The sequence below is a fragment of the Lampetra fluviatilis genome, chromosome 1, assembly GCF_964198595.1.
Source record: "Lampetra fluviatilis chromosome 1, kcLamFluv1.1, whole genome shotgun sequence".
In the NCBI taxonomy this organism is placed as follows: domain Eukaryota; kingdom Metazoa; phylum Chordata; class Hyperoartia; order Petromyzontiformes; family Petromyzontidae; genus Lampetra; species Lampetra fluviatilis.
Genome location: NC_136275.1, coordinates 16,924,057 through 16,939,049, shown reverse-complemented (window position 1 = coordinate 16,939,049; position 14,993 = coordinate 16,924,057). Strand labels below are relative to the sequence as shown.

Below are 14,993 nucleotides of genomic sequence, written 5' to 3'. Positions count from 1 at the left end.
CTAGAGAAGTGAAAGGGCGGGAAACACACATTTTCAGGCCTCGGCTGCAGCGCTCGGGGTAGACAGCCGCCACCGCGGGGGTAAAACCAACGTAAGCCTCCGTTGCTGGCGCGCCGGGTCACGAATTGAACGCGACGACCAATACGAAGACGTCGGTAAGCGACGGCTTCCAACATGGTCTGGGGTCTCGTCCTTTAGAGCGGCCTATCGCGAGCTGGTCGGCCAGAATGCAAGGCCAAGGGGATTTGAGCCGTGGACCTGTGGGGCTTTGGATGTTATGTAACTCGATGTATGTTGAACTTCTTTCGCACGGTACGTAGCCAACCGTGCTCATCGGAGGTGCGGGAAAGGACAACGAACCAAACAACAATAAGCAGTTCGCGTTTAGTTCGTAGTCCTCCCCCGCACTTCCGATTTAAAGCACGGCCGGACGACGTACGGTGCTAAAGAAGTTAACACGGACGATTGTGACGATTCGTCCAAATGCGAAGACGATCATAGGCCACGGTTTCTGGCGCGGTCCGGTCTCGTTTAAGCGCGACTTTGGATGTGATGTAAACAGTGCCGGATTAAGTTAGTGCGAGGCCTGTAGCGTATGTTATAAAGCGGCCCTAAATAAAAAAAAATATTAGAACACAATTGTTTTACTTTCATAGTGAAGTAATTGTATTTGTGTATTTGCTATTCAGCCAGATAATACGACAAATCGCTCACCTTAAACACCCAGTCGTTCATAAAAGTCGAAGGCGGTATAGTACTATAGTAATAGAGCAAATGCAGAATCAATAAACCGGAATTGATAGCTTGAAAGCATTTAGCGCGGGGGCCCTTGAAAGTACGGGGCCCGTAGCATATGAAGCAACTCTTGTCACGAGAATAATCCGGCACTGGATGTAAAGCGGCATGTTGTGAGCCAGTCGGCCAGAATGCGAGGCTTGAGTGTTGAATAAGGCCAGGGTCGAGCCCTGGACATGTTGAGGCCTTTGGATGGGCGACCACCAACGCACGGTCAGGTTGGTGCCCGGGCTAAGTGGTTGGGCAGTTGCTAAGCAGCGCAGCAAAATCAATGTTCGTGTTTACCTTAAGCACAACTGATACCGTCAGTTCGGCGAAATGGACGTCGTTAATTCGCCAATAACACTGCTTTAAATATATTTTTTAATGCCAATTGTTATATATATTTTATAGCTACTTAATCAAGAACGTCTCGCGGAGGCCCATGATGCCAATTTTTGCAGGAGGTGATGAATGCTATGTATTTTCCATTTAAGCATTTTTGGTGGTAATATTTCAAATGTGCAGTATGACGTCAGCACACAATGGCCCAAATCCAATTAAAGACATCACAGGATCTTTAACTGCCACTGTGAAGCAGATTGGCACGTGTTGGTTAGTAGATAGGCAATAATAACCAGGGCAGCCGCTGGATTTGAGCAATAGACGGCCACCGTGCTACCACCAGGCCATGCTGGTCTGTTGGTTGGTAATAACTAAGAGCGATTTATTTCTTTATCATTGCTGTATTTGCGTCGTTGTCGATCGTGTTTTGTCCACCCGTTGGTTGTGACCCGCAGGCGGAAGCATCATGCCGTCCTTTCGCCAGGTGGCCGAGAAGCAGCTGCCAGCCGAGATCTTGCACATGTGCTGGTCCCCCAAACGCGATCTCATCGGCCTGGCCAGCCGCTCTGGCGAGGTGGGAATTGCACACATCGCCGTTCGTGTGTTTGCAAAGCATCCCTTAACATTGAAAACGAATTTCTTTAGATTGAAAACTTATTTCTTTGTGTGTTAGTTTGTTGTCTTTCCCCCACACCTCTGATTTGCACGGTTGGCTACGTACGGTGTAAAATAGTTCGACATACATTCAGGCATACTTTCTTATTTTGCCCATTTGTAGCAGAAATATTTAACTTTCCAGTTTTTATGTACAGCTCCTTTACATTAAAGCTGGGCTATTGCGATTACGTGAGAAACTGATTACATGAGCGATTATCGGTCCGAATAACATGACAATAGTTGGGGAAAAAGTCTTAGCTATGTTTCTATAGTTGTCTCTGGACAGGAGGTGATGGGCGGTGCTTTGTGATGTCATCGTCATCAACGGTCCCATTAGGATGTTGGGGAAACAGAAATTTAAAGGAGCCTGAGTGATCAACCATAAAATAAATAGTTGATTAATTTACTTGACCAACGAATCATCCCAGCTGTAGGTAAATATGCTACTCACGCCTCAGTGTTTCTTGGTGTAGTTATATTTGTGTGTGTGCATGTGGTCAGGTGCTGCTGCATCGGCTCAGTAACTGCCAGAAGGTCTGGGGCCTGCCACCAAATGACTCCACGGGCAGTGAAGTCACAGCCTTGGCGTGGAGGCCAGATGGAAAAGGTAGAAGACGTGTAAATGAAACTGGCTTCCATGTGATCATAATATCGGCAGCTTTCTCTGCCGGTGCAATTTTGCAGGGATTTCAGCAATTCCTTGCATGAGCGTACGCTCTCATGATAGTCCATGGGCCAGAGCAGAAATCGGTACCATCTGAGCTAGAAAACCTTAAATCGTAAATCTATATTTAATTGGCCAATAAAAGTGAATTCTTTGGTAACTCATTTCAAATGGTTAAATGCAGAGTGTCATGCCTCTTTCGTATTTGTGAGTTGGGCATTGAGTCGTTATATGTTCCAGGGTCTGTTCTGGGTAACCACAGTTGCACACCGGACATTTTTACATTTGCGTATCAGTATTTGTATCATCCATGGTTGGTTGGAGGCCACTAAATTTTGCAACCTCATGTGGTTGTCTGATCTCATGGACTATGGCAGCAAGTTATGGGGCACACCAAGCCACATTTTAATAAATTAGTGGTTTGACAATGGTAATGGGATCATAGTCTAAATCAGTCCTAATATAGGCTGGTGTGTCCCAAATTGTTGTCATGAGTGTTCATATTCCCAGCTGCCTCACTTCTTCATGAAGATATGCCTTTTGCCCACACAGTGTTGGCAGTCAGTTACGGAGATACCGAGCGACTGGTGCTGTGTGATGTTGAGAAAGCTGAGATCCTGCACACGTGCGGTGCATTGCACAGGGTCACCTGTATGCACTGGGTGCAGGTGAAACAGGAAAGCAGGTATGGTTACTTTTGCATTTCGAGTCGGTCTTTTAAAAAGGGCACATATATTTCAGGTTTGCTTGAGCAGGACATGTCACAAGGAGGGAATGTAACTGGTGGTCGGGCCTAATGATTTAGTGGCAACCAAAAGAGGGAACACACTCAAGAGGATGTCTACTGTGCAGATGGAGCAATGATCTCAGCTCGTGGATTGGTGCATCGACGTTTCATGAGAAGATGGCGATGACTTGGGGAAGACTCAATCCAGAAGTGGATTTATCATGGATAATGATTCTAATTGTTGAAATATTTAGGAAAATTTGGATATAATATACTGCTTTTTACATATTGTGTTTGTTACGGATTAAACCCAAAAAGTTACGTATGAATGCATTTGATAGTCATTGTAATTAAATTGTAGTTCCAAACAAAATTTAAGAACCATTGATTGTACAGTCTAATGATTAGTCAACAAACTGTATAATTTTCTGCCTAAATATGTTTTTCACTGCTGCAGTTACGTGCATGGCAAGATGTTTGTATCATGTTTTTTTCCAGTCCGGAGTTTAATTTGTTTGAGGACGATCACACCGTTTACCTGTCAAAGCTGCCAGCTTTGCCTAAGAGGTAAGATCACTGGCCTTGGCACAATTGAGCTTTGGTACCTTTCATTTCATCGTGTTCAACTGATGAATGGAATTTAATGTGAAGTGGCTTACTGGACTCATTTCTGTAGAGTGCTGGTTTTCTCTTGTTTGTAAATTTTCTGTGCTTGTTTTCGCAGTGAAGAGAATTCTGATATTCAAAGGCTATTGGGTGATTCCAGGTATGTAAACAAGTCTTTCTCTTACTGTAATGTGATACAGGTTACGTCATTTTTCTCGACTGTTATCACTCTCTATAGATTTTAGCAATATTTGTTAACATTTGAAATAGTTCTTATTTGGCGATGGGTATTCTGAAAGTAGGTGCGCTCAATTAAATTATACAAACACTTTCTGTTATTTTGTAGGCTCAACATTTTAGTACTTGGAAGTTGCCATGGAGTTGTTGCATTTTATGCCTTTGGAATATTTAAAATCGCAAGTCTTTTGATCAAGGTAAGATAACGTTTTTAATGCACACACATGGTACTCGCGTCGAGTTGCAGTCTTGTTCTCTCTGTCATACAGTGTGGTTTTATGTGAGGGGAGTGAGCATGCACTGCCATGTGCAGGATTGTGTAAAATTGTTTTAAACAAATGAATACATGCGTGGTTTGGACATACAACTTTGGTAACAAAACTGACGTTTGTGCTGTGGTGATATGCAGAGTGAGGGCCAGTGCCTTCACCTGTGTCTCTCCAGCGACCTAAAGGCCCTCTCTGTAGCAGTGAAAAAGACGAGCACTGTGGACGAATCCCACTGCAATATCATTTATTCTCAGGTACTGTTTCACCCTCTCAAGTATTATTTGTTTCATTGAATGTATATGCAGCCGGATTTTCTTGATTTTTTTTGCCTGTTTACCAAGGAAAATGCTGTTGAGTCTCGATAATCTTTTTTTTCTCCTGGAGGGGTCCTGCCAAGCTTTTGCAGCAGGGGGCAAATGTTGCTTTACGTTTCTTAATTGAGTACGTCGCAGATCATTTTCAGCATTGGGATGTGTCATCAATATCAGTCGCAGGACAGAGGGAGAACATAATTCCACACAGAAAAGCGCCAAAAACTAAAATCGAACGGAGGCCCTCTTTCCTGTGAGGCATAAGTCTTCTCACTGCCAGTGGACTTTGGCATGATGCATTGGTATAAGGAGTGATATAAAATGGACAAGACGGGTGATGAAATGGCAGCCAAAGGAGCCATCACATCTGAGTGGACGAACACCTCGAATACGAGGCAATTGAGATGAGCTCATGCACAGGAGTGAGATAGATTGTGGCATCCCGGGACAGGGATGGAATTAATGTGGAATGTGGGGAAGCCTTCATCCAGTGGTGGATAGAGCAATTTTGATGAAAATCATAATTTCACCGTCTACAAAGGGATGTATTGATTTAGCAAGACAATGTGACTTATGTGGTAATTAGTGTCTATACTTCAGTTCTGTTTGAATCTGTTGTCTTGTTTCATCTGTAAATGTGTATCCCCGGTCTTCAGTGGGATACGAGTCTTCTGGCTGCCAATCTGCCAGAGGTCACAAAAATGGCGAGGAAGTTCACCCACATATCAGCTCTCCTCCATGTAAGTCATCAGCAGTTGAACTTCAATGAGTTGTCATTGCTGAAATTATGGGTTTTATCCCTGGGCAGCTGCTCCTGATTAAAGTGGGTTCTTACTGGTAGGAACCTCCTGGTTACACCAGCCCACAGGGGATTATTGTGTCCGTCCGTCGTGCATGGAGGGGCTGGGTGGGGAGGGTGGGGCTGGGTGGAGAGGGTGGGGGGTGGGACTGGATGGGGGGAGGGGATGGTCACCCCGTGGTTGCTTTATAAAACCCAACGTTTAACCTACTCACGCCGGCTTGTGCCCGCCCTCACAGTCGGGCATATTTGCGGAATACACCACGCCGCCGTTGACATTGGCCATTGACCGAGCAACCCAACGTTCCTACCAGCTCCCTCTGCAGGAATGTGTTAAATGGAGTGAGTTCATGGTTTGAGTCCTGTCACCAATAACTGCTCACACAAAAAATGCCTCGAAAGATTGGTTTTGCTCTTCATATGGCTAAATACCAGCTCTGAGAATTCAAAATAATATTTTTTACTGTCATGTAATAAATATTAATGTCTTTAGCAAGGCAGCTGAGAAAGTGCTGCCTTGTGTGGATAAGAGGTCACTGGAGTAGTTAGACAGTTCTGAGGAATATGCTTTACTCGAACATGGGGTTGCACTGTGCTAAAAGATTTAAAAATGCATTCTTCATCATGACATGACAGATGGCACAATTGGGATAAAATGTGGATTTAAACAGTGACAAACAATTAAAACAGTTGAACCTCGCTGTGTGAAAAGTAAAAGTACAGCCCTGTAATAGATTGCTCACGTCACTGCTGTCGGAATGGCCTCCACTGGAGGGAGCTCTTTAGAGCCCCTCTCACATGCATTTGGTTGACTCTTTCACACTGGGCAGAACCTCGCCGTGTTTATTGTTGTATAACACGTAGGCTTTCGTGACCAATACCCATATTAGAGGTTTTTTGGGTTAGATCGCGTAAATATATAAATGTGACGTTAAACCCGCCACCACCCAACACAGCCATCTAGTAAGGGTTGTCCCGTAAACAGAACATGCCAATTCGTCACAAATGCGAGCTTGAATGCGTGTGTGTGCAGTATCAATATCTGACGGTGCAGAGCATGAGTGGGGCATGGGAGGACGTGCTCATTGAAATGGACATGGGACTCACCAACTTTGTCAAGGTAGGAGTGGAGGGTGTGTTGTGGTTCTCTCAAGCATTTATGCTTGATACAAAAAATTAAAAAGGTGTGCGCCGTAAGTTAACACTGCTTATATATATTTTTAGTATTGAACATTTTCCAGTTTTTTTAAAATACCAAACTTAATGTTATCATTTTGTTTACATTAGAGGTTGTGGAACAGATTAAGATATGCAGACATTAGTACTACCAATATGATTGCAACCTTGGCCGTGACTTATTATGAACTAGCTTTTTGCCCGTCCAAGGACGGGTGTATATTGCAGTAAATATGAAATATTCAATATAAAAATTGTTCAGCTCATGATTATTAATGAGGGGGGGGGGGGTGCGGCATGTGGAGTGAGCGACCTTCTTGTGCGTTAGTGTACATTTCCACGCGGGCATGAGTATTAATGAGGGGGGGGAGGGGCTCTTTTGCAGTGACGTCTCACGGATGTAGCAATGTGCTGCGTAGATTTATTTTTTACTTTTTCTGTAAAGAAACGTCATTTGAAGCGACTTTGCGTAATAAATTATTTAATTCAGCTCGACCTTCCTCAGCATTAGTGTAAAAATCCACCCACTCATGAATATTAATGAGGGGGTGGGCCTCATGTGGAGTGACGTCACGCGGGGGGGGGGCTCATGTGGAGTGACGTCATGCGCGGGACGGACAGACATTTCTGGGTGATTCTAGTAAGTCATAGCTCGTTGCTGAAATGGTTCTTCAGACGATATAATAATGTATAACCCTTTGTCATTCCACTGCTGGATAAAGACCTCGCCATGCTGTCTTGGTCATGGGGGGGGGGGGGTTGACCATACTTCACGCTGGTTGGTGCGAGACGGTGAAGTGATGGCACATAATAATTGAAAATAAACTAGAAAATTGCTTTACAATGTATTTGCTAGTTTATAAGTAGGGTATGGAGTGTTATCCCACACCTCCGATGAGCGCATTTGGCTACATATGGGGCAAAATAAGTTCAACATACATGATAAAGAATCCAAAGATGTTTTTGTTATAATTCTGGCTTGAGTTAAACAAAAAAAACGTTCTCTTTGGCTTCACAGGAGAACCCTGACACCTCTGTGAGTAATGAGTTCATGGAGCTGCTGTTGTGGGGAACAGCCAGGTAATATCCAATGCCTTTTTGTTTTCCCATAAAAGCCTCAGTAAGTTGTTTCTTTACTCGTCTTCAAGAGGGTCTTGCAACGGAATGTTTGGCCAATTCCCAGGTGGTCACCTATCCCCTGGGCTCTCTACTCTATGTCATTGATCGTCTGGTGTGGTGTATTGTAAAAGACCACATAACATCGTATGTGGCTGGCTTGGAAATATGAACACTGCTTTTGCCAAAGTGCAAGTCTGTAAAATGTACAAAGGTGGTGTATCATAAAGCTCGTGAAGAGAGACCTCGCCTATTTTGTCTAGACTCCGTGTTTTAGATTTACGGGCATATAATTGCAAAAGACATTGAAGATGAAATGTCATGTTTCTATATTTTTACAGCCCTGAGCTCCAGATGCTGCTATTAAACAAACTCACATTGAAGGTACGAATAAACTATACACGTGTGCCCATTGCACAGCAACAAAGCAGTGCTGTGTAAATGGCGTTTAAGTAAACAATAAATACACACGTCATACAGGATCTATGAACCTTATGGCGGTACTCCGTGGTACCATAATACCCCGGCTCTCGCATAATGTCCGTGATGCAGTCGTTTTTAGTCTGTTGATGGTCGGCGATGCGGCAAACGACTTCTCTCGACGAGCTGTACACGATGCACCACCATGGTGCGTACGAGCATTCAGGGTTTGAGCGCAATCGTTCTCTCGCTGCGTTTCGACATCGCAGATTAGTACTGATTTCAGATTGATTGGTACCCCTGAGTGAAGCACACCCCTGGAAAAAAATAGTGTCCCAGAAAGAAAATATTTAATTGCCTCGGCCATTTAGTATTATTTGGTACCCCGGGGTACCGCCATAAGGATCATATACACAACAGCAATGATGTGCCACACTGACGTGCATTTGTGTATGTATGTGCGCAGGGCTTAAAGAAGCTGGGTCATGAGGTGGAATCGTCTTACTATAGCATTTTGAAGCTTCTCACCAGCCACCTGCAGAGGTGGGTTTTCACTTCTGAATCTGGCACAGGGCCAGGGGCAGGGTTAGTCATATTTGTCACGTTGAATCAGTCATTATACTTGGAACTTGCGACGTCAGTGATAAGGCTTGGGTTCTGAAATGGAAAAAATAACCAGGCACCTCCCGTGCCATGCAGGGCTGGCTCTGCACAGCCCCGGGCAGCTTGTTTGTGCCAGTGGAAAAAGAGGTAATTGTCACCCCACAGTGGAGCTGATGCACTTCTCTACCACCTGGTGGAGCTAAAGGGCATGGCCATGTGGCGACAGAAGTACGGGTGCCTGGGTCTGCGGGAGGACTCCGTGGAGGGTAAGAAGCCTCCACTTTTTTACATTTTCTCGGCCGTTTGGTTCGTCCAGAGCACATTGTTTCATGTATTTATGTGCATGTACAGCCCTTTGGTCAATTCAGTGCTGGATGGGGGTCGTCTCCACCTGCCGTGCGGTTCAAGGGAGTTGTTTGACCATATTTCATCATGCTGATCTACATGGGTTGGTGATGGCTGGGAGCATAGCCGTTGACGCATAGTACAGTACAACATTGATTTTGCTGCACTGCCCTCTACTGACAACCTAATTCCACAGCAGCCTACAACACCTGTTGTATTCATAGTGGTCACCCATCTAAGCTTTGTCCAGGCTCAGCTCAGCTTAGCTGCCGAGATCTGCCGAGATCGGATGCATTGATTTAGTCATAGGATGTTTAGGTACAGCCTATACCAAAACAACTGGAATATGGCCTTTTCTTTTTCACGACCTTAGTAAACATTTCAATGCTACTAAATATTTTATTATATTATAGACTAGCTTGTATACCTGGCGTTGCCCGGGCCAAAAAAATATTTTACAACTACTCTTAAAAATCTAACAGCAGTGCGTACTGACTGTGGTGGTACCCTATGATTACAGCAGTGCATACCGACTATGGTGGTACCTGCTATCACTACAGTAGTACATGCTGACTCTATAGCAGTATTTATCGACTCTATAGCACAAAGTACTCACCTGACAGAGTGGCGTGGTGAGGCCTAGTCCCGTGCAGAGCCTCCGGCCTCGCCTAGATTGTCCAGCCGGCCAAGGTGGCACCTTGGCAGGCTGGGGCTGGGCTGCTACCTCTGACCCCCCCCCGCCAGCCACTATTTCCTCGGCCGCTCTGCAGTAATATCTACGGCCTAAAGTGGTAGCATCTAGCGACTGTATATATTAGTAACTGCACGCATCGGGGTGGGGGGGACATCACACAGTGAAGATTTAAGCTCAGTGTTTAGTGTATTTTTAAAGCATTTTTAACACGAAAGAAAATGTCCCCCTCACTCCCACCGAAGGCGTGCGACTTGGCATGGGCCGTCCCCCCCCCACAAAAGGCGCGTGAGTTGGTATGGTCGTGCACGCATCATAAATAAATAGAGAGCGAAAAAAAATCGCACTAAATCGCTAATTTAACTTATTAAAAGTTGACGGATGTGAAAAAGGAATAGCGGTTGCTCGCGGCGAGGCTTACGGCGTGGTACCTGGCTATTTTTATTTAACGTGAACCCCACCGTTTGAGAGCCTAATCCTTCGCAAGCGCGCGAACACACACAAAGCCACAAACAGACAATTTTTTACTTTTATATAGAGCTAGCGGTTAGTACCTGGCGTTGCCCGGGCGAAAAAGGCAGACACACATGTAGTTACACACGCAAATCCATTGACACACACACATAGAGTTACACGCACAAATAGACTCACACATACATATGTAATGCGGGCGTAAACGGCCTCGCGGATATGACGTCATGGGAGGGAGGAGTTAGGTCACGTGTGAGAGAGGGGTGAGGTCTTAAGGGAGAGATATCGGAAGAGACGGGAGAGTGTTGGAGATAGAGATAGAGTGAGGCCACGCAGGGCGGAGGTTGGAGAGTGGCGAGATCGCCACACACACAGAGTAAGACTCGGCACCGTCGGCCAGCGGTGACCGAGCACGGAGGAACGAGGAGCAGCGGTGGAGCTGCAGTGAGGGCAGCCGGAGGACGGCACAGGGGACCTGCAGCGGAGCTGCAGAGGCGAGGAGGCTACGGGAGCGAAGGCAGCTGTGGAGCTGCCAAGCGGAGAGGCTCTGAGCGAGGGCCGTGTGGGACAAGTGTAAAGAACCCAAATAAAGGACAACGGAGACAGACCCAGTGATCGAGTCCTTTATTACACTGGTGTCAGAAGTGAAACGGCATGTCAAAACAGCTCAGAAAAAAGAATATTCCTGCGCCATCATCTGCATCATCATCCGACGACGACGACCTTCCTCAGGCGGTGGACCTGCCTGCGATGGAGGAGGATATCCGTGCGGGAACGAGTACGGGTCCGGGAGTCCAAGATGTCGCCGCGTCGGTGGACCCGTCTGCGCCGGAGGACGCGGACTTGCGATGGAGGCAGATGGCGGCGCAGCTGGAGACACTGAAAATCGTGCTCGTGCAATTGTGCGAGCTCGTCACGCCGAGGACGGCGTTGGGGAGAGCCGATGGAGGTCCGCAGGGCACCGCCTTGCCTCCGCTGTCGGCGCCATCGGCCACGCGGCACGAAGACGCCATCTTGGGCTTGGCATGAGAAGAACGGCGGGAAGCCGCCATCTTGCGCTCTCCGCGGCGAGAGGCCGCCATCTTGAACACGTTGCGATGCGACGCCATTTTGAATATGCCGCCTGGTGAGTCATCGGCTGAGGACGGCGCAACAAGGAGTCGCAGTCGTCATCTCACGACCGTTAAAGAATTCTCCATCGGTGGCGATTGGAGTGCTTTCGCCTGCAGATTTTTGGCGGCGGTACGCTCAGCAAGGTGGACGGACGCTGAGGCATTGGAGGTTTTACCGACTCTTCTCGATGACGAGTCGGTGAGATTCTTCCGTTCTATAAAGGCCGAGAAGAAGAAAACATTGAGAGGAGTTTTCGACGAGATGGCAGATGCATATGAGCCACCGGATGATGCTCATCGCCGGTTTGTTCAACGTCAGCGAGCACCCGAAGAGTTGCCGGTGGCATACAGGGGTGCGGTATTGGAGTATACCCGGAGACGGAGCCTGACCTGCTCGAACCTCTCATCTTGGGTAAGATGCTCGAGCTGTCCCGGGATTTGGGGATTCCTATGCCGGTGTTTGGCCACGAAAAGCTGACATCCCGGGCGGCCGCTAAATGTCTTGATGCCCAGTTCAACCTGCGCCGTTGGAAGCAAGTCACGGCGTGGACGGGGGGGCCCATCGTCGAAGGAGGTGCCGCGGGTTGGGATCCCAAGAAGGCGGTGTATGTTCCTGACGGGGGGGGGCCCGCAGGAGCTGACAGCCGCCTCTGCTCAGTGGTCGGCCCGCAGTAGGCCGGGGCCGCGATCTGCGCCGCCGACACTGGAGCGTCGGGACGGGGGGCCTGCGGCGCGGCGCAACGACATCAACTGCTTCCGCTGCAGCCGTAAAGACCATTACGCCAGGGACTGCTGGGCCCGTGTCCCGGGTCCGCCCCAGCAGGAGGCCTCGACAGCGGACGTGCCACGGAAGGATCCTCCAGGACAGGCAAGTCGGTGCGCACCAGACACCCGGCAAGGCTTGACACCTCACTCATCACCGTTGTCGTGCGATCCGGGTGTTGTTAATAACGGGGGAAGGCCATCGACTGGGCCACGTCGCTCGGTAACGCAGTTGCGTAAATTGGCACGGCAGGTCGTCGCGGCCGCTACTGGTTCGTTCACTGTACCTGGTTCTATACAAGGGGTGGACGTGCGTATTTTAGTGGATTCCGGGGCGTTCGCCACCATTATATCGGATGTAATTTTCCATCTGTTGGACATCCCACCTGAGGCCGTGCGTCCGATTTACGATTCCTGCGTCGCTGCGAACGGGGGTAGCATGGGCATTGTGGGCCAGGTGGATGCTAAAATATCTATCGGGGGAGTGTCGGCCTCGGGAATTGTGTTAATTTCGAGGTCCCTTGCGGTTCCTTGCTTGTTGGGAACTGACTTCCTGGCCAAGATGCCCATTCTAATTCGAATTAATCAAAACTGCATTGAATTACCGGGTGGGCGAAAAATTACATTTCTACCATCGCCCTGGGGGCGACCTGCTCCGGTCGCTCAGGTGCAGGCGCTGTCCGAGGTATCTGTTGATATTCCACCTGGCTCACAGATGCTTATCCCCTTGCGATATCGGAAGCCTGTACCTGGTCGTCAAGGTGCAATTGGGGTTTTGTTGTCGCCGTCCGCCACCATAACGGGCGGATCGGCGCTCGTTGGGGCGCAAACTATTGTCCGGCCAGACCAGCAGCCGTTTCTGCAGGTGCTTAATGCAAGTACTGAAAATGTGTGTGTGCCGGCTGGTACGGTTGTGGCACATGCCACTACGGCGTTTACGGCACAAGATCATCTGGGCAGCCAGGTCATGGTTGGTGGTGTTTCAGGTCCTGGTGCCACAGATAATCGCTGGATCGCCGAATTGTGTGGGGAAAATTCTTCCCTTTCCGGTGAACAACGTTGCGCGCTTCGTAAATTATTATTGAGTTATTCTGATGTGTTTAGCTCCGACGATTTGGACTTGGGACGCACCTCCTTGCTTTACCATCATATTGACACGGGACGCTGCCCCTATTCGGTTAAACTCGCATCGGATGAGTCCGGCGGAGCGAGATCAGGTTCGAGGGGCAGTGGATGACATGTTGGCTGCGGACATAATATCTCCATCTAACAGCCCATGGGGCGCGCCTGTTGTTTTGGTTAAAAAGGACGGCAAATTGCGATTTTGTGTGGACTTTCGAAAATTGAATAAAGTGTCTGTGGCAGATGCGTACCCCCTGCCGCGTATGGACGACTCCCTCGATGCCTTGTCGGGGGCGAAGTTCTTTTCAACGCTAGATCTCTCTTCGGGATTCTGGCAGCTTCCCCTTGACGAGCCCTCGCGGGAGAAGACTGCTTTCCGTACGCCGCAGGGGTTATTCCAATTTAATTGTCTTCCGATGGGGTTGAATGCTGCCCCTGCCACATTTCAAAGGTTGATGGAGTTGGTGTTAACGGGGTTGCAGTGGGAGACATGTCTGATATATTTAGACGATATTATCGTCTTCAGCCGCACATTTGATGAGCATTTACTGCGGTTGGAGGCTGTGTTCGCCAGGATGCGTTCCGCTAATTTGAAATTTAAGCCTAAGAAATGTCACCTATTGCAACGGTCCATGCGCTACTTGGGGCATATCGTCATTGCGGACGGGGTGGCCACGGATCCGGACAAGACAGCATGCGTCCGTGACTGGCCAACCCCGGCCACGGTGGGGGATGTACTTCGGTTTTTGGGGTTTGCCTCATATTATCGGCGGTTTGTTCCGAATTTCGCGACGATCGCGAGGCCCTTGCACCTCCTTACGGGTAAAGGACGGAAATTTGCTTGGGGACCGCCAGAAGAGGCGGCGTTTCAGGGCCTGCGCGATCGACTGGCTACGGCACCGACGTTGGATTATCCTGATTTCGATCACCCCTTCATTCTGGATACGGACGCGAGTGACACGGGCATTGGGGCCGTGTTGTCTCAGTCAAAAGGTGGTGTGGAGCAAGTGGTGGCGTACGGTAGCCGGGTTTTGTCTCCCGCAGAAACCCGCTACTGCGTCACACGCAGGGAACTTTTGGCAATTGTTTTCTTTCTCCGCCAATTTTGACCGTATCTCTACGGTCGTTCGTTTATTGTACGCACGGATCATGCGGCCTTGCAGTATGCTCTCAAGATGGACCAACCATCCGGCCAGTTGGCGCGGTGGTTGGACACGCTGCAAGAATTTTCCTTCCAAATTCACCATCGGAAGGGGGTGCATCACGCGAATGCGGACGCGCTTTCTAGGTTGCCGCAGCGATCCCCTTGCGCGTGCGCGTCTGGGACGCATAGATGTGCGCCGATTCAGCACCCCCCTCAGCCTGTTGCGTTGGCGGTCGACGTGCCTGAAGCTCCAAAGGAGCCGGGACCGGCTGATGGGATTTTGAATCTTCCAAGGGCTGTGTGGATTCGGGAACAAATGTTGGATGATTCATTGGTCACGTTACGGAATCGGACTGCGAAGAAGAGTGGGGGACTGGGTACGGGGGGGGTATGCCGGAAACCGCTCTCCGCGATGGTCTGCTGATGTGGAGGGAAGGGTTACAGGAACGCTGGCGTCTGGTTGTACCGGCATCCTTGCGGTACGAATTGATTAGGACTCTGCATGGGGACACGCTTTTACATCTGGGGGTGCAGAAGACCCTATTGACGTTGCAGCGAGACTACTTTTGGCACGGCATGACAACGGATGTCGTCGGTCACGTTCGCGCGTGTCCCGATTGTGCCCGGCGAAAACCACCTAAA

General features: G+C 48.6%; 1 protein-coding gene across 2 annotated transcripts in view; it reads left to right on the top strand.

Annotated features, from left to right (window-relative positions):
* The window catches only part of ANAPC4 (anaphase promoting complex subunit 4), a 29,477-nt gene continuing 14,484 nt past the window's right edge, over positions 1-14,993 (top strand). Inside the window, exons 1-14 of one of the 2 annotated variants that reach the window (XM_078857891.1) lie at positions 1-155; positions 1,575-1,693; positions 2,278-2,383; positions 2,993-3,125; positions 3,666-3,734; positions 3,892-3,933; positions 4,120-4,207; positions 4,420-4,533; positions 5,247-5,330; positions 6,423-6,509; positions 7,584-7,645; positions 8,023-8,065; positions 8,568-8,644; positions 8,870-8,970. In XM_078857891.1, the coding sequence (XP_078714017.1) occupies positions 1,586-1,693; positions 2,278-2,383; positions 2,993-3,125; positions 3,666-3,734; positions 3,892-3,933; positions 4,120-4,207; positions 4,420-4,533; positions 5,247-5,330; positions 6,423-6,509; positions 7,584-7,645; positions 8,023-8,065; positions 8,568-8,644; positions 8,870-8,970 (1,114 nt within the window). In that variant the 5' untranslated portion in view covers positions 1-155; positions 1,575-1,585. The remainder of the gene's footprint in view (positions 156-1,574; positions 1,694-2,277; positions 2,384-2,992; positions 3,126-3,665; positions 3,735-3,891; positions 3,934-4,119; positions 4,208-4,419; positions 4,534-5,246; positions 5,331-6,422; positions 6,510-7,583; positions 7,646-8,022; positions 8,066-8,567; positions 8,645-8,869; positions 8,971-14,993) is intronic. The other variant, XM_078857899.1, reaches the window with a different exon arrangement.